The sequence below is a fragment of the Camelus bactrianus genome, chromosome 10 (assembly GCF_048773025.1).
Source record: "Camelus bactrianus isolate YW-2024 breed Bactrian camel chromosome 10, ASM4877302v1, whole genome shotgun sequence".
Lineage (NCBI taxonomy): Eukaryota > Metazoa > Chordata > Mammalia > Artiodactyla > Camelidae > Camelus > Camelus bactrianus.
Window position 1 is genome coordinate 62802701 of NC_133548.1, and position 19864 is coordinate 62822564.

The window sequence follows — 19864 nt, forward strand, 5'->3', positions numbered from 1 at the left end:
GTTTGATTTTAAATCTTTCATCATCACTCTCTAGTCTCAGGGAGGAAAGCAGACATTCAGCATGTACCCTCAGAAGGATGTAGCTGAATATGTTACCTTTGCACTGGGCCCCAAAAGCAAAAGCAAAAAAACCAAAAAGTCATGCCTGACAGAGGAGGTAAATTCTGAAGCATCCCTTTGTCTCGGCCTTTGGTACCCGGGTGTGTGGGACAGAGAGGAGGGGCAGTCTGTGAAGTCTGGAGGAAGTCGGTTGTATCCGTATCCCACAGTGGAGCCATCCAAGGGGCCTGCCTTTTTTTTTTTTTTTTTTTTTTGGACTTCCCAAGGAGACAGCTTCGTGGCAGCCTCATTCCCCAGCTCAGCCAGCCCCCCAGCCTCCTCTGGACCCTGCAGATCAGACCATGGGGATGTCCCTAAGAGACATATCTAGTAACCAGATTGATCCAGCAGTCACATGGGCGTGAGGAAAGCCCTGGATGATTAGTGCCCTCTGTTGTGTGCAAGCTGTGTGACCTTGAGCCAGTCATTGGCCTCCCTCAGGCTGTTTTGTCTTCTCTAGTGTTTGATGAGAGCGATGCTTGCTTTGCCCACCACAAAGGGTCGGTGAGAGAGGCTCACCTTAGAGTGACTAGGAAGGCAGGAACTACGCTGGCCACATCTGCCTCCTGTGCAGCCAGGTCTCCTGCTCTAGCTCCTAGCAGCCGCTCAGGATTTTCCATCCGTGGAACTGTTTGTGTGTGTGTCTCTTCTCTCCTGTTCTTAAACCCTGCAAGACTGGGGCTTGGTAACCATGTTAAATGACAGCAACTGTAGTCTGGCTAATAACATTGACTTTTTGAGCCTCCGCTACATCCCAGGCACTGTGCCAAGTACCGCAGATACATTATTTCCACTTCTCACAACAACCCTGCAAGTTGGCAGGGTTTTTTTTATTGTTCTGTTTAACATATGAATAAACCCTGAAGGATTAACTTGCCCTGAAAGACAAACTACTTAGTGGCAGGGCCAAAGGAGGCTGGGTTAACAGGTCTCCAGCTAATAGTTACGTTTTTGTTGAGGGCGATGTTTCTCAAAACGTGGTCACTGGACTACACACTTTGAATGAGAGACTCTAGACACTGAACTCTAGACCTATCTTCTTTGAGAAGTGGTTCTCAGGCTTCAGTGTGCACCAGAGTCAGCTAGAGGACTGGTTAAAGTAGGAAGTTATACTTACCCCCGGAGTTTCTGATCAGGTCTGGGAGGAGACCTGCTCCTGGGCATTTCAGAGTAATTCCCAGGGGGTGTTCATGCTGTTGCTCCCAGGACCACACTCGGGAGAACCGCTTGCTTGGGAATTCCTAAGCTCTTTGTGTCACGAATACTTTAACAGTTTGGTGACACCTACAGATCGCTTCTCAGGATAATGCTTTACAATTGAGAAAAAAATCCAAAAGGTTACCAATGAAATGGGTGTCTCCAAATATTTTTTAAACTTGATACAGCATTGTAAACTGACTCTATGTCGGTAAAAAGTATATACATTAAAAAATAAAATAAAAATAAGACTGTATATTGGGAAAAAAAAACCCTATATATTCATATGAATTTCTGCCATAGTACAGTAAATTACAAGATCTGGCACAGTAGATCCCACAACGTGTATCTTTTGCACAGAGGTAAGCAGGGGCATGCACCACAACTGTAAAATAGTGTGGAAACAGCTGCGGTTGCAGAATCACAGGTGCTGCCCATCCTATCGTGATCTGTTGCCTACATCTGTAACTGAATGTGATGTTCAATCCAGTTAGAGGTTAATGACAATTAAAATGTAAGTTTTTGATACAAACTACTATATACAGGATAGAAGAACAACAAAGTCCCAATATATAGCACAGGGAAGGATAATCACTAACTTACAATAACCCATAATGAAAAAGAATCTGAAAAAGAATAGATGTATAGATGTATATATGTGTATAACTGAATCACTGTGCTGTACACCTGAAACTAGCACAACATTGTAAATCAACTATATACTTCAATTTTTAAAAAGGCAGATTTTCCCCCTCTGTGGTAGGCAGCCACTAAGATGACCCCAATGACCCCCCACCTGTTGGTATTCACGTCTTTCTCCTAGAGAGTTGGCTGGACTTACCGACTCCTGACTCATTTCTGATGAATAGAATGTGGCCGAAGTGATGGCTGGTATCACTTCTGGGATTAGGTTACAGAGGGACTGTGACTCCCCTCTTGGGCATGCTCTCTGCATTACTCTGCTCGGACTGCCAGAACAAAATGCCATAGACTGAGTGGCTTGGACAACAGAAATTAACCTTCTCACAGTTCTGGAGGCTGGATGTCAGCTCAGGGTACTTATACGAGACCACATGTGCAGTGGAGAACGAAAGAGTTCTCTCTCTCTTCCTCCTCTTACAGGCCACCAGACTTGTTGGATTAGGACCCCCATCCTTATGACCTCTGTAACCTTACTGTCTCCTGAAGCCCTGTCTCTAAATACAGTCATCTTGGGGGTTAGGTCTTCAACACCTCGATTTCGGGGTTGGGGGGACACAGTTCAGTGCAAAGACCCCCCCCCCTCACTCTCTCACCCTGGGGCAGAGAGCTAGGATATGGTGAGGCAGCCGTGGGGGAGGCCCACATGACGGGGGACCGAGGCCCACCATCAGCTGCACGAGTGAGCTTGAAAGCAGACCCCGCCCCCACCTCCCCTGGGGCCTTCAGATGTTGGGCAGCCCTGCCCAACAGCTTGGCTGCAACCTCACGTATAACCTTGAGCCACAGACAGCCAGCTCAGCCAGGCCTGGGTTCTGCCCCAGAGAAACCTTGAGACCCTAAATATTTGTTGTTTTCTGCTGCTAAGCTCCAGGGGCATGTGGCGTGGCGCAATAGCAAGCTAGTGCCCCACGCAAGTTCATGGGCCTCCTGAATTCCACACGTGTAGCCTTGAGCTCCCCACTGCAGCCGTGATCCTTCCCCGGGCTCTGCTCTGTGAGGACGAAGGGCTCGTGTGGCTCAGTGGCAGTTAAGATGGGGCCTTCCCTCCGGGAGGAGCAGCTCAGCCGAGCTGGGGACACAGCTGCTGGGACGTGGGCAGGGGCTGAGCGAGGACCTAACAGCTGCTGACTGCTCTTCACCGCTGTTCTCGGGGCTCCATGGGTTCTCCCCGGGGTGCTAGGCCCCTCCCTCTGTGAACCGTGGTCCCTGAGGGTCTTGGGATGTTACACTGGAAAGGCTCTGAGACAAAATCCAGTGAAACCCCTCTTTTTCTAAGGAGGAAACTGAGGCCCCACGATAAAGAGACTTACCCAAGATGACTTCGTCAGTGGCAGAGCTGGGTCTAAAAAGAGGCTATCCTGACACGTCCGTGTAACGCTCTCTTCTCTACTCTAGTAATTTCCATCCGAAGATGTTTTGAGGGGGACTCAATTCTGACATCACCTGTCTGCTCTTCAGTATTACCTGTTCTCTGTCTTTCCTCGCGCCTTTGAAATTGTTACCTCTAAGCTGCACTGATCAATGATTTAATGTTTTTTTTTCTTCCCCAAAGCTCTGTTATTTTCTGAAGTATTAAATTTTTGAAAGCAGCTGAAAGACTATTAAAATGTCCATAAAAACAAAATAATTCCCAAAAAAACAGAGACATGAGCCATTCTCTGGAGCACATTATGGCCGGAGCCCTTTGTCTATGGCAGATATCAAAAAAAGACAATCTTACGCTTGAAGGCTTTCTCCGGAGAGTCCCAAACCCTTACACATGTAATCTTGCTATGGCTAGAACAGACCTTGACACTCCCGCCTGCAGATGGAGAAACTGAGTTTTCAAAACGTTTTGGCAGCTCCTCCCAGGGCATCTGTAAAATGGATAGTGGCCCTGAGGAAAGGGCTCCAGGGCCCGGTAAGCCCCTCACTGATTCTTCACCTCCCACCAGCATCAGGACATCTTCTGCAGTTCATGCGGCGACATGGCAGACTGTGACGCCCCGTCACCTCTGGGTCACATCATCCTGTCCCTTTGGGAAGTGACATCACACAGTGGCTTTGGGATGAGACCAGATCCAGTCTCCCAGCTCCAACCCTTACTGTCTGTCTGACCTTAAATAAGCTCCCCAACCCCTCTGAACTCCTCTTCCCCCCAGGCAAAGTGAGGTATTAAATCCTTGTGTCCTCTCCAGACCATGAGCTCCTGGACGGTTGGCCCCTTCATCTCTGTGTCACCAGCCACCCACTATGTGCTTTCTGCAAGTTATTGGAAGAACTAATTAGACATTCCACCTTAATTCCTGACTGTCATGTCTAGGACATGTGTGGATTCCTTCCTCAGGGGTTTTCACACACACAACCCAGACTCCCTCGTGTTGGAATCCTCCTTAGAGGCTGGAAATCCCCGTCTCCAGTCCCCCTGGAGACCATGCAAATGACTTCTGTCACACGGGGCTGAATTTAGGAAAACAAAGTGACCTCCCCTATGTCCAAGAAAATAGGATGCCTTCAGTTGATTAGAGCCCTGGGAACCACTCCCTCTCAAATCCAGGATCAGCAGCAGAAATAAAATCATGCACAAAAATCAGACAAACTGGTTGTCAGCCCTGGCTGTACATCAGAATCCCCTTGGGAGCTTTTAAAAATAAACAGACAAAAATAAACCAACAAGCAAGGGCTCCATCTCCAAAATCTGATTCAGAAAGTCTGGGAGAGAGCTGAATATATCTATATATATCTATATATCTATATATATATATATATATGGATATATATATATATTTTTTTTTCCTCTAGTAGACCTTGCTGCCTTGTGTAGGACTCTTTGCATTGGACATACACAATTTGTTATTATTACTCTTTTTAAAATCCAGTTTCTTCCAAGCAGAGGGGTCAAAACACCAGTTGTCAAATGAAACAGCTAATTCCTTTCAGAAAGGGGCTATTTTAGTGAAGTGTTTCAGGAGGCGCCCGCAGGCAGGGAATTCTAACAGTTGATCGCAATAATTTATTCCCATGAGCTCCCCAGCTCACACACAGCCTCATCCAGAGATGCCACAGGTCAGTAACAGGCTTCTGAGCCGCTCAGTTGGATCACTCCTTATCCAACACGCAGCAATGCAGAGGATGGTTTAAGGGAGTGCCAGCGTGACTGGGGGAGTTTCCACCTACCCCTGAGCATCGCTTTGGACCCCCCAGCTTTGCCTTGATGCCTCTGCAGGGTGCGTTGAGGCTCAGTGGAGTGTGCTTATCAGCTTTGCTGCAGGATACACGCTATCATCTCTCCTTGTGAAGCCTCCTTGACAAGCACAATTAAGTTGTCCATCATCCATGGGGAGCTCTTGGAATAACTTCTCACGTGTTATATAGTGATTCCCACCCATACGCCCTCTCCATCTCTCTCCTTCCAACCTTCCTTCTTCTCCCTTTGCTAATTTATCATAAACTTATGCCAGTTTTTCATTTACTCTGCCTGTAATTGTTTATAACAGCTCTGGTAACTTGCTAGTGGCTCCCAAAACAGACAGCTTCGGGACCTGCCATTCTAAACTTAGAATTCAGTGACACCGAACCCTGACCTTTTCTGAGGGCACCTTGCAATTCATCTTAACTTCACGTATGTTCACATGACCCAAAATGCCCTTTCTTCTTGTTACTTTCCCACTTTGGTGCTCCTGACGACGCCCGTCTTTCCTTCATGGCTCAATTCATTTGTTTCCTTCTCTGGAAAACTTCCCTTGGCCTCACTCTCCAATAATCAACTATATATAGGTTGTCTCCTGAGAAATGGGAGACACTTGAGGCTGTGATCCATTCTTCTTTGCATCCCCAATGCCTGCTGTATGGCAAAAGTCCTGTGAATATCTGTTGGATGGATGAATGAATTGATCCATCATAGTCAATGATGCAAAAATATTTTTAGTGTTACTGTTGCTGCATGGAAGTTCTGTGCACCAACAGAGATGGAATTTTGAGTACTTGGTTGATGGACTCATTTACTTATACTTGACTACCCTAGACCTGGCAGAATGCCAAGCTATAGATGCTTGGAAGAGTTTATATCCTGATGAGTTACAGCTTTTGAGGGCTCACAGAAAGCAGCCACAGCAATGGAGCCGACTTTATCAGTGTGCAGCCTTTGCAGTTGTACAGGGCCCCCTGCTTAGAAGGGCCCCATGTTGGCTTAATGCTCCCCCATGGCTGCACTGGACTTCTTAACATTTTTTTATGGAAGTATAGTTGATTTACACATTGTGTTAGTTTCAGGTGTACAGCAAAGTGATTCAGTTAAACATTTACACATACATTCTTTTTCAGATTACTTTCCATTATACTTTGTTACAAGATATTGAATATAGTTCCCTGTGCTATACAGTGGGTCCTCGTCCTTTATCTGTTTGATGTACAGCAGTGTGTATCTGCTAATCCCAAACTCCTAATTTATCCCTCCCCCTCTCCCCGCTTTAGGAATTGTGTTTGTTTTCTATGTCTGTGGATCTGTTTCTATGTTTTAAATAAGTTAACTTGTTAACTTTTTTTTAAACAAGGACCCTGCATTTTTATGTTCTGTGGGATCTCACATCATGTCACGGGCCCTAGCCAGGAGAGCTGGTGCCAGCCCAACTGCCAAGGCCCCAAGAAGTTTATGGTACCGTCAGGACCTCCCCGACTCTGACTGGGGCTGCCTTCTGTCTTTTCTTTTCTTTTCTGACTCTTCAGAAAGCCAAGGGACTAATGACCCCCAGAGTTGGTATCCTGCCCGTGGGAACATGCCAGGGTTAGTTATCACCCACTGAAAAAACTTTTAAAAGGCACTTAAAACAGACATAATTAGAGAGTCTATTTAAAAGTCATTTCTAACTCAGAAGTAATTGCAATTCCACTGACCTCCTCATGCCAGCTTTCTGTTTTATTTCCTATCATCTGAAGGCATATTTTAAAGAAAAGAGCAGTCAGTTTGAGCTTTTTCACTGTGATGGAATTTTACTTGCCTCCAATAGACGAGAGAAGTATTCAGGCTAGCAATTTTCTTCTACTGCTTGATTAAGTGTGAAAATTGTTTTTAAAATGTAGCCCTTGAAATAACTTTATAATGAGAACTTTGACAAAAGACAAAAAAAACTTTCTAAGTAAATTCAGTGTCTTTCTGAGCACAAACTAAAACGAAGAATGGAAATATCCAGAAAAAGAATCCTTATTCAACGCACGAGCATCTTTTTCTACAATTATTTCAAGTAGTCCGTATGTTAAGAATTTAACTGGCCTGGAAAATAACCTGAAAATTCAACTACTCTCCAAGATTGACACTAAAGAATTATTTCCTATATGCATGAGCTAGTTCTTTTACTTAATACAACCATGATCTGTGCCCACTGGGTAAAATCTGGAAGGGTAGGCAAAAAGGGAGGGAGGAAAAGTCAATTCTAACCACTGTTACCGTTTTGACAGAAGTCCCTTCTGCCTTTTCCACCTTTTTCTGTACAAACATGGGCCCCTAAACTAGATATTGTTTTATAACCTGCCTTTTTCGCTGGCTTGCAAACATATATCTGTGTCATTATATGTTCTTTTACACTTTTATGTGATGATATATATATAGTACTCTGTGATACGAATGTCCTATAACTTATTCAACCAGTCCTCATTCTTGGAAAATGGAGTAGCAACTAGTATTTTTCACAAATGCAAACATCTACTTAGCAATAGCTTTGTATGTATTGATGAATGTTTATGAACATCAACATTAAACATTCCTAACTTCCCCTCCTTGCATCCTTTTGAGTATCTCTAGTTATTTGGCCCATGCATTTGTGGAGGGCAAGTTAAGTGCAACATGCACAACACCCCTACCTCTTTCGTGTTAGCAGCCTCACACACCAGCTTTTGTCCCTTGGTTTTTTTATTCTGAAGTTCAACAACATTCATTGCTCTCCAGCTGTGTGCCAGGCCCTCTGCTCAGTACCAGGGTTCAAAGATAATAAGGTACAGTCCCTTGGCAGGGAGTGGGGGTGGGGAAAATTGGATGAAGGCCATCAAAAGGTACAAACTTCCAGTTATAAGATAAATAAGTACTAGGGATGTAATGTACAACGTGACGCATATAATTAACATTGCTGTACGTTAAATATAAAAGTTGTTAGGAGTTCACCCTGAGTTCTCATCACAAAGAAAACATTTTTTTCTTTTTCTTTAATTGTGTATCTATATAAGATGACAGATGTTTACTACACTTATTGTGATAATCACTTCATGATGTAAGTCCAGTCATTATGCTGTATGCTTAAACTTACACAGTGCTGTATGTCAGTGCTCTCGCAATATAACTGGGGGGGGGGGGGATTAAGTGGAAAGGATTAAGAAAAAAAGACACAGTTCTTCTGCCTAAAAAATACACTAATCTAGTGGGAGAGAGGACCTAAATATAAGTAATGATAATGCAAAAATAACATTAAGGGAGCCCAGGGAAGAGAGTAACTGGGGAAATTAAGGAAGCAGATCCTGCAAAGAGTACGTAGGATTTTGACAAGGGAAGGAGGGAAGAGATTGTTCTGAGTAGAAAGGAAAGTGTGAGTGGAGCCTGCAGGAGTAAACGTGCTTGTGTCTTCAGGAGGGATGGAGTAGAAAAGTGGAGCAGGAAGACACGGGGTCGGGGGGGTGGGGGGGGACCCAGACTGTAGAGGACTCGGAAGCCATTCTCAAATGTTTCTACTTCTGACTAAGAAGTGGCAAGTCGGTGACTATCTTGAACAGCGGGGGCAGGACTGGACCCAGAGTTTTAGGAACTTAACTCCGGTCGAGTTTAGCCGGGAGGGGATGGAGTCTGAGTTTGCCATCAGGAGTCTCTTGCAACAGTGTAGATGAGAGAGGACGGGAGCCCAGCTGGCTGTGAGACCTGGCCACAGACATTCAAGAGCTGTCTCAGAGGAAGAATCAGAAGCACCTGGCCTTCCAGTTCCAATAGGATAGGAAGAGGAAGACGGCCAGGAAACCCCAAACTAATGGTTTAGATATTAGTTTAATACATAGTTAATAGTTTAAGTAATTCCTTGGCAGGTTGCTAAGCTTCTAGAGTTGGGGAAGGTGTCTTTTGGTCTCCACTTCCTCTCAATGTGGTGCCTAGGACAGTGAAATAGGTGGCACTCAACAAATTCTTATTAAATGGGAGGGTCACGGCCAAGGTCTCCTGTGAGAAAGACAAAAACCAAAGTGCTTCTCAAAAGAACTATCTTTTAAGGATAAGGCCGTTGCAAAGGAATGCAGTGACATATTCAAGAGCCAAAGCTTTGTTTATCATTTTTCTTCGAGAGACAATCCTTAGAGCTTAAATAAGAATGTGCCTTAATCACCAAACCAGGGTCATAAAGACTGAAATCTAAATATATCTCTGGGATTTCAAGCACTGATGAACAGCATTAATGAAGACAGGAGAAAGTGCTGGTTCCAGAACAAGCTGCTAGATTGTCTAGGTCATGGGACTGGGGGACTGACAGCCACCGGACATGAAGGAACTTTAAGGGGCAATGGAAATGCTCTGTATCTTAGTGAGGACGGTGGTTCCATGGAGGTGTACATATGTCAGAAGTTATAAGCTAAACACTTAAAAGGTGTTCATGTTACTGTGAATAAATTAAGACACCTGAATACATCGATTGAGCTGGTAGGAAAATAAGTCATTAGGATCGAAATTAAAAGTGTTTCTAGAGTCTGATTGTTGAGATTGTTTCAAGTTATTTTTTTCCCCAGATATCTATGCTGTACAAATTCAAGTCTCTTTATAAAAGTCAATTTACAGCAATTGAGTCCAGCCCACATTGTGTGTGTGTGCTGCCTACAGACCAGACCCTGTTCAGTCAGCGTGAATGTCACAGACAAGGCTCTGCTCTGACAGTCACAGCAGCTGCCATCTTGAGACCCCACAGCAAGAACACAGCTCTCATAGGCTCCATAGCGCAGGGAGCTTGACCTCACCAGGAGGGGAGAAACATTTTTTAAAGACCAGGTTAAAAAAAGAAATCTCGGTGTACTTGCTGTGTTGGCTGCTCTGGCCATTTGGTTTTGGTGCTGATTTTAACACCTCTGATGATCTCAAATATGAAGCTGAGTTACTCTGACACTAGGTGAGATCCTTGGGGATGATCCTAGCAGTGGGTGTTATCGCTCACTGACGTATAGAAGCCTTGCTGTGAACTCTGAACATGTAACTCAATGGTATGAGTCTGCTGTGTCAAGTTCTCTTCCCATCTTGAAGATTCCGACAGCTCATCATCATCAGGTTTAAGGTGGACTTCTCCTTTGGTGACTCAGCCCACATATGCCCACAGTGGCTTAAGGGGCAGTTGGAGGAGAGGGTTAGTCCTTTGGAAATAAAAACAAAACCAGCTCCATTAGTGTAATTTGGAAATGAATCAGTGCTGGAACATCATCTTAGACCTCAACTGACCTGGGATCTAGCATTTGAAAACTGAAGACCCCTGACACCCAGTGAGATGAAGTGGCTTACCCAGGTACATGCTTAGAGCTTGGGTAGGCCATGAGCTACAAGCAAGGTCTCCTGTCTTCCAGGACTGGACCACATTGCCTTCATCTTAAAGCAATTAAAACTTGGACTTCTATGCACTTTTATGCCCCTAAATAATCTATCTTTCCATTTGGCCGAGTTGAGGAGAATCTAGTTTCCATTCAGAAACCTTCCAAGGGAGGAAATACAGATGCCCTTGGCAACCCACCCCAGGATGTCACAGCCTCCCCTCCTGGAAAGTCATACGTGCCATTTCTTTCCTCCAACCCCACTCTGCAAAAATGCCACTACCTATTACTTCCTTTGAGCAAATCGGGATTTTAAACATTCTCTTTTTACTCGCCTTCAATCCTCTGAAGGCCTGCCTGCTCCATTTGCCACAGTTAACGGGCAGAAACGTCACTTGCAATGAAAATCATACTTCTCTTGGTAGCCTGGCATTTCAGCATTTTGAGAAGCTAAGTAGCTCCGTCCTCATTAAATTAGGCACAAATTGGAGAAGAGAATTACGTACTTAAAAATACAGACGCAAAATGATGGATTACTATTATACCTTAATAGAACACATCGTGCCATGCAGGAAGAGCGTTAGACCAATTAGCAACCGAGTCTTCAGCCCGGGTTCGTCTTTTCTGCCAGATACGTAGTGAAAGGATGGTGATTTGAAGGATGGCATTTATCAAATGCCCTTGGATAGAAAGTTTCCACTTTAGTGACAGGACCTGTGTTCGTTTAACAAAGACAGCCCCCCATCGTCTGGTAATACAACAGAAACCCAAGCACTACACCAAAAGTATTGTCAGCAAAGTGACATTTATGCAGCTGACTTTATTTCTAGAAATCACTGAAGTCCGTTGCAAATGTGTCCAAGTTGCAGTTTTCATACATTCTAAAAATGTGTCCTGCTCTTCTCTTGAGAGCCACCAAATCAGAAGTGAGACCACTTAACATGTTTGTCGGTTTGGGTGCCCCTTTCCCCCCGTATTTTCTGGTCTTGCTTCTTACTTTCATATCAGTCGGATTGGTAACAGAAAGGAGAGGTGAACAATAAATCTCCCTGTTCCTTCTGGTGTGAATGCCCAAGATACTGTCAGAAGCAAAATGTATGGGGTGGGGGGAGCCGGGGTCAGCAGCTTTTGGGGAAGGGGATGGTTTTCTGCTGCAGTAAAGCAGAAAAACCCTGTCACCAAGTTTTAAATGAACAGAACCTGCCCGGAGGGGAGCTGTGGTCTTTGTGTGGCTGATTAATGTCAGCCTTGTAAATGCAGTACTCCAACAACAAGGCTAGCCCACTGAGCCCGGAGCTCAGGGAACATGGCATCTCCTACTTGGGGGTCTAAGCGGAGCCGAGGGCCTCCGGAGAGGGCTGGAAGAGAAATCTGCAGACCAGGAACACAGGTGATATTTTTAATTAGATTTTAGCTTTCAGTCACAGCGAAGGAAACACAGGCAGCCATGAAAAGCACCTCTCCTCGAGGCCTTGAGGCCACAGAGAGCGACAGTTTGCAAACCCGGTCTCTACCTCTCCTAACTCAGCTGGTCCCGGCACCATGGCTTTCAGAACCACGAGTCAGACATTGCGTTCTACCTGCATGATCTTCAGGCCTGAGGAGGAACCATATCCAGGAGCAGATCTCCTGAAATCCTTAAGGGGACTGAGCAAGGAACTTAGAGAAAACAGGACTTTGTCCCTCGTGCTTACCTAAAGATGCTAGCGGCACCACACACAGCCTTCAGCCCTTGGTGTGAGCATCAGTGCAGCGGGGGGTGGTGTCACCAGATGCTCAGAGAAAGCCTCCTGCATCGACTTCCTGCCCCATCTTATGGTTGTTCAGAGTGGTGTTCCATGTGCCAGGGGTAGGAGTCAAATCCCCAAGGAACGTGTGTGATTTGAAAACCCATGCGGTGTATTTACTTCCGTTGCTAATGTGCTTCCGTAAATGCATGTTTGTGCCTTGGAGAGGCGTCCTGACATCATCCCATCAGCCAAGGCCGCTTCCAGGGCACAAGCAGCTCTGACACCCAGGCGGGATTACTGTTTTTCAGGTGTACATTTGATCACCTCCGAAATCTTCTGTGTATTCACTCTGGGAATTTATGCTGAAAATTTTAATCTTGTAGCCACTTCTAAGGATAAGCAGAAGGCATCCCTAAAACCTCTGCTCTAGGCAGCCTGATTTTAAGAGGCAGCAAGGGAAGAGGAAAGACTTCTTGTTTTTAATCCCAGCAACAATAAAAATCAGAGGTTGATGTTTATATATCACAGGGCGGTTGTTTTGAAAGAGACATAAGAGTAAATGATGAAACTTTGGGAAAAAATGGACTCTCTGGAATGGAACCAAGAACAAGTTCTCAGTGTTGACCTTTTGGTTAAAGCCACATAATGCAATTTATGTCATTCCCTCCAGATATATTATTTTATTGGTTTGCTGGGAATTTTGGCTTAAGGGAAATTGAACATTAAGGGAGTAAAGTGTTTAACTCTTATTACTGCCAAAGGCCTGTCCCCCCATGGTGAGGTGTTATAATAGAAAACAACACACACGAAGGCCCTCTCTCTAAGAGCTTATATTCTAAGGGTTCGTGATTCACAAAAGACATTTTCAGGTTGTCTTCATAGCTGAAGTCATGACTAATGACTGTCTTCATTTAGAGCATTCAGGATCAACAGGATGCTTTCTCATCCTGTGAAGCTGTTATATTATGCTTCTTATAAACCATAACTCCTACTGAATTTGAGGCATATAAACCATTTTGAAGTGCTAAGATCCTCACATGAAAATAGTTGAATCAGCCGTCAGAACCAGAAGTCAATTCAGTCATCATTCACTAATTTGTTGGTTGTTAATGGACATTTCCTGGTTGCTATGTTCTGGCTTTGGTATATAATAAGGTAAAACGGTATTTTGCTAAAACTCAGTGCCTTTCTTTAAGTCATGGGACTGGAGCTCACCCTGTGGCTAGATCCTGCCCCTGCTTTGATGGGGAGCTCCAGACTCCCTGGTCATTGGATTTCTTCTTTCTCTTTACCTTCGCTTATGACCTGATGCGTTCTTATGGCTCTGCTGGCTGCCTGAATGCTGATGACCCTCAGATATATAACTCCTCTGATCTCCAGCCTCCTGTACTAACTTCCTACTTGATTCTCCACTGCAGTATAAAATGCCCACCTTAAACTTCATCTATCCAAAATCGGGCTCATAGTCTTTTGTCCAAGTCCTGGTCCTCCTCAAAGTCCTCTGCATCTCAGCCTCTTTTCAGTTGCTCGGGGCCAAAACCTAAAAGTCCTTCTGGAATGTTCTCTTTCATTTACATCCCACATCCTGCCAGCTCCACAAGGAGAAGGGGATCTTTTCTCACCACCTCCAAGTTCAGAAGACATCCAAGACCCCCTCACTTCTCCCACCTGCGTGCTCAGAATACATCTGGAACCCGACCACGTCTCACCCCTTCCAACACCACGGTCTGTTCAAGTTGCCGTTGTCTCAGGCTTGTGTCCCTGCAGGCGTCTGCCAGCCGGCGGGTCTCTGCTTCCTGTCTTGCTGTTCTGTACACAACCAGCAGCCTGAGTGATCCTGTTAAGATCCAAGTCGCATCACCTGACATCCCCTCCTCCAGTGCTCCCCACCTTGCCATGCAGTCTGCTCCCCGACCCTGATCTCATCTCCTTTGGCTTTCTTCTCCACTCTGGTCACGCTGGTCTTCTCCCCTGCGCTCCTCAAGCACACCAGCTCGGCTCCCACCCTAGGACCCCTGCACCCGTGGGTCCCTCTGCCTGCTGTCTTCTTCCCCAGAAGTCTTCACTGTTCAGTCCCTCCCCGCCTTCCGGTCGTCACTCAGATGTCAAACTTCCAACCACCTGATTTAAAATGACCAGCCTTCCTCCAGCTCCCAGACTCTCTGCCTTGCGCCCGACACTCCCGATCCCCCATTATGGCTTCATTTTTCTCCCTTTTTACTCTCTAACATACCATTTTTTGTCCTGATTCCTTATTCTTGTTCATTTCTTATTTACTCTCACCAGAATGTAAATGTGTTCCTCAGAAAACATTCTAGTCTCATCCATTATGAGACTCTCCAGCACCTGGAATAGTGCCTGCTAGACTCTAGAGGAGTACTTGTTGACGTAGTCGATTAATTTGTCTTTCTCTTTCTGTGGCACATCATGACCCATTTTATCTATTGGCGGCGTCTTAGAGTTTTTCTTAAAGATGCGTGGGGTTCTTTAATATATTAAGAAAATCCAACTATTTCTGACATTAGTTGCCATAGTTTCCGTTTTTTTACCGTTTGGTTCAGTTGTCTTAATTTTTACAAACTGAAGTTGTCATCGGATCGTGGCTGTGGGTTTCTGGCATTGCTGTTTTTCTGTGTGTGGCCCTTAGGAAGTCAGCAGAGCCATAATGTTCTAGCGCCGAGCATCCGGCTCCATTTTTGTCTGCTCACGCACTTGTGTCTCCCGCAGGCATCAACAGGAAGGTGGTGTACTCCCTGGCCGATTCGGCCGACGGGTACTTCTCCATCGACAGCTCATCTGGCATCATCATGCTGGAGCAGCCGCTGGACCGAGAGCAGCAGTCATCCTACAACATCAGCGTGCAGGCCGCCGACCAGAGCCCCGGCCAGGCCCTGTCCTCCCTGGCCACCGTCACCATCACCGTCCTGGACATTAACGACAACCCCCCTGTGTTCGAGAGGAGGGACTACCTGGTGACGGTGCCCGAGGACACCTCCCCTGGCACCCAAGTCCTTGCTGTCTTTGCCACCAGCAAAGATATAGGCACGAATGCTGAGATTACGTATCTCATCCGGTCTGGAAATGAACAAGAAAAATTTAGGATCAACCCAAAGACAGGTGAGTAAACCGCAGCCTACTTAGAGGCCAAGGCTTCGCTATATCCTGGTTCTCCTCCCAACCCTCTCATCAACCACCCTTCTTGGTGGAACAGCTCTTCTCAGGGCAGCGCCTGCAGGCAGACCCCAGAGGGCCCTCTGGCACTCTGCTCCTAAAGATGCCCCGGCTGAGTTGAAGCTCCTTGTTGTGGGCTTGCTTAGGAAATACTTGGCCCCCAGGTTGACTCCAGGACTTTTCAGAGAGGAAAGGTCAAGAACAGTAACGTGGTTCAACGTGGGGCGAGGAGGTAGAATTTGCATAGTGAGCATATGAGTTTGTTTCTCTCTCATTCCTGCTTATAAACACCCTTTTTTAAAACACCCTTATTGTGGTATGGTTCCTGTACAGTAAACTACACCTATTTCAGATGTACAATTGGATGAATTTTGATAGGTGTATACATCCATGAAACCACCACCACAATCAAGAGAGCTAACATTTCCATCACTCCCCAAAAGATGCAAATTTCAAATTCCCAATTACTTTTTTCTTTTTAACATGGATTTCACATATGTTGATGTGTTAGGCAGTGCTCCTGGAGATTAGCTTCCGCTTGCCACTGTCCACACTCAGGCTGCCCTCTCTGGTCACCTACTAAGACAGATGTTGATTAGTGATAGACAAGGTGACCCTCAAGCCTTCTGAACCCAGCAGCCAGCTGGCTGGAGCTGAAGTACTGGATTCCTGCTCACTGCTCCTGGTCAGGACACTGCCGTTTCCAGCTCTGGGGGAGATTGGGCCTTTCATGGGGAAAAGATGCCTAGAAAGAAACCAAGAAAACAAAAAGAGCACCCCAGGGCTTTCTCTTCATTAGGGCGTTAATAACTGTTGGGATGCTTTGAGTAAATAAAGATGGGAATTCAGAAAAAAGTGGGGCTACTCTTCGAAAAGTAAACATACTCACCTTTGTATTTTTATAGAGTGTGTTAGTGTTTTCTAATCTCTTTTGTGGATATTCTCATTTGTTCTCCTATTCCCCCATGAATAGGCAAGGCAGCCCCATTTTGCAGGTAAGAAAGTTGAGTCTCACACCTTCTGGCCGTTGGACATAATTCCCTCATTGCTCAAGGAACAGGCACTTGTTGAGCAAGAGGGCAAAGGAGTCCATTCTCTGTTGGATAATCCAGTAAATATGAACAAGAAATATCATAATTAGTAATGTTTAGCATAGCAAATATGCCTGATTCCTGTTAAATCATTCATGACTTCTCCCATTTTCCACACGAGAAAAACAGCTGCAGAGAGGTTAAATTATTTCCCCGATGTGAGTACATGGGGCGGGGACATGGATCCAGAATTTGAATTCGGGTTTTCCTGACTGTGGGATACATGCTCTGATGTCCGGACAACACTGCTTATGCCATGGGGGTGCAAAAATTGGAGGCCATATAGTCCCTGCCCTCAGTACAGGAAGGTGGAAGTATCGATGGAGGGACTGCATTAGCAGCATCTCCCAGCAGTAGCTCTGTTTATTAAGGTCATTACTTTAAATTAAAATGTATGGGGACTTTCCTCATTTAAATATGTGTTAGCCTTAGCCTGTCTAGTTACGGCCATTGTATGTGAACACTGTGGGGAGATGGTTAAGTGCTGTGTACATTTGGCACTGGATAACGAGACCGGGTTGCAAAATAAAGCACTCGAGGAGGTAATTGCTAAGAAGACTTAATTATGGAGAGAAAGAGGCTCTTGTTCTAAGTGTGACTTCTGTTTCTCACCTCAAATAGAAGGGCAGCCTTAGCTCCTAGAGAACTTGCCTGTCTGGGAAGAGAACGGATGTGCTGTGGTCCCAGTGACTGTTTGCCAGGTGGGAGAGGGGTGAATGCCCTTGAGGTCTGCTCTGCAGGCCGTAGGATGACCAGCTACCCACTGCAGAACGCAGGAATGGGCCGCCCAGCAGGAAGGGCTGGGATGGGAGGGAAGGCGCACTCACGGAGCCCCTGGGGGTGCCGCCCAGCTAGCAGCTTTCATCTGTTCTGCTTGCTTAATTTGAATGACTCTGCGACACGGCCATTAGCTCTGCTCTGTAGTTGTAGACACTAAACTCGCTCTTACTCTTTGGCCACTGATTCCCAGGCATTTCTTTTCCATTAAGTCACTATATCTTGAACTTTCTGCAGTCTTTGCCTGTTTCTGCCCATAATCATTTTAGATAAGCATATTATAAAGGCACCTTAGCGGTTAATTCAATTCAGTTAACTCTGCAAGCACAGACTAACTGATGAGGGGTGGGGTCCTACAATCCCATCCACATGTCTTGGCTCATTCCCAGCCTGCCTAGGTCCACTTGAGGAATCATGGGGAGACATTGATCAGGGATGCTCCCTTCTGTCCCTCCCCCAGACTGCATGAGGGTGAATAATGCCAGAGATTTTCAGGCTGCTTGAGAGAAGTTCAGAAACTACTGCAGAAACACACAAAGACTTTAATTTCTTCAGTGTTGTGTCTGGTGGATAGCTATGTTTTAACTGACAGCATTAATCAGACTCTGGGATGTTCAGCAGGGCATTAAGTAAACAAATTCCTGAATATCTAAAATCCTTGGCGGGAGATGATGTTACAAACACAACCATGATTGTGGAGCTGCTGACATGTGTTTTTTCCGAATCAAATCTAAAGCTCTCCATTTTTCTTCCAAGGGGGTATTTCTGTATCTGAGGTCCTTGACTATGAATTATGCAGAAAGTTTTACCTGGTGGTGGAAGCGAAAGACGGGGGCACCCCCGCCCTCAGTGCCGTGGCCACGGTCAGCATCAACCTCACGGATGTGAATGACAACCCTCCCACGTTCAGCCAGGACGTCTACAGTGCTGTCATAAGTGAGGACGCCTTGGTTGGGGACTCCGTCATTTTGGTAGGTGCCTGTGGGAGGTCCAGATATCTGGGACTGACAGTCCTCACCAGGGTTAAAAAGTGAGCCACGTCTCCCTCGGATTCTCTTCACACTTTTTCCTTCTGGGGTCCTTTTGTTCCCAAGAACTCTAGTCAGCACCAGCCTTTCAGCTGCTCCTTCTCCACTCTGTCTATTAGAAAGGGTCTGATAACGCTCATTTATGTCAAGATGCAAGTGATCGCTAATCACTTTCCTCCCAGGAGTGTATGATTTTTGAGAAAACAAGACAGACCATGAATGAATTTCTAATGGCAGCTCCTACTAGTTTGTGACCTGGGATGACAAGTTAGTAGGTGGCTAAGGACAGAAAATCCTTCCAGCCCACCTCCTGCAGACACACACGCAGACACACAGACACACACAGTAGGGCAGTGGAATCAAGCTTAAGATTGATTGGTCACTCTTAGAGGAGCTCTTTCTGGAAGCCGTGTATTAGGAGAACACAGGTGCTGTTAGATTTACAAATTTCATCTGGGAACCAGTGAGTCCCAGCCTCAGCAGCCTCAGCAGCCCCACCATCCCCAGGTTGGAGAGGTCCCTTCCACCCATCCTCATCTCTGGCTCCCGCAGCACCGGGTTGTGGGTGGTCATTCCTTACACATCAAACGTGGACTTCCCAGGCCCTCTCTCCTGAGGCCTGGGGCTGTTATGAGACTATTTCCATACGTATAAACCCCAACATCACCAATGTGGAGCAGCAGACAGCGGGGAATTTCCTGGGGCTTCCTTAATGTGGAAATGCATAGGTTTAGAAAATGCCCCGCTCAGTGGCAGAGACCGTTGTTTTGCAGAATTGGGAAAGAATCACCGCAACAGCCCTATCAGTTAGTTTGGCATCTGTCCTTACAAGCATCAGGCTGTAGACAGATAAAAATGAACAGAAATAAAATGGCAGCTTCCGTAATGGTGCTTTCCCCCGTCAGCCAACCCAAAATCTCTCCCGCTGGGGCCTGGTCAGTGGCATTAGTGAACAGAGCGCCTAAAAAAACTGTCAGAGCTGTACCCATTTGTACAGGCCTGGGACCCTAAGAAGAAGCTTTTCTCTGTCACTTGTGTCATGTCTGTGCTTTGTTTTGCTTATAACCCATGAAGCTAATAGCAGAAGATGCAGACAGCCCGCCCAACGGACAGATTCGTTTTTCCATTGTGAGTGGAGATCGGGACAATGAATTTGCTGTGGATCCTCTCTTGGGTCTTGTGAAGGTTAAGAAGAAATTGGACCGGGAACGGGTAAGCTAGTTTGGGGCAGCTCCCTCCACCACCCACCCCTTCACTGAAATCAAGCATGGTTTCTGAAAATGTAAGCAGTCTCTCCATTTTAAACAATGGGAGTAAACATGGATGAACTAAAATGCAGCAGGAAGCATTTGGGTTAGACCTTTGAAAGAACAGGCTGCCAAAAGTTGCTGGTGGTTTCTAATTTAGGGAGGCTTTAAAGAAACAGCAAAAATATGTCTTTCTGGATGGTTTGAATTTTGTCTCTTCCAAAGCAAGAAGGCAGAAAAGTACGTTCAGCTTTGGGATCCTGTGGGCCTGGTTTCATGAGCAGCTTTGGCCCTGAGTGAGCAGATACAAA

General features: G+C 45.8%; 1 protein-coding gene across 5 annotated transcripts in view; it reads left to right on the forward strand.

Annotated features, from left to right (window-relative positions):
- Positions 1–19864, forward strand: part of FAT3 (FAT atypical cadherin 3) — a 617077-nt gene that overhangs the window by 541108 nt on the left and 56105 nt on the right. For all 5 annotated transcript variants that reach the window (XM_074372838.1, XM_074372842.1, XM_074372840.1 and 2 more), the window contains 3 exons: positions 14967–15356; positions 18035–18249; positions 19381–19518. In XM_074372838.1, coding sequence (XP_074228939.1) covers positions 14967–15356; positions 18035–18249; positions 19381–19518 — 743 coding nt within the window. The remainder of the gene's footprint in view (positions 1–14966; positions 15357–18034; positions 18250–19380; positions 19519–19864) is intronic.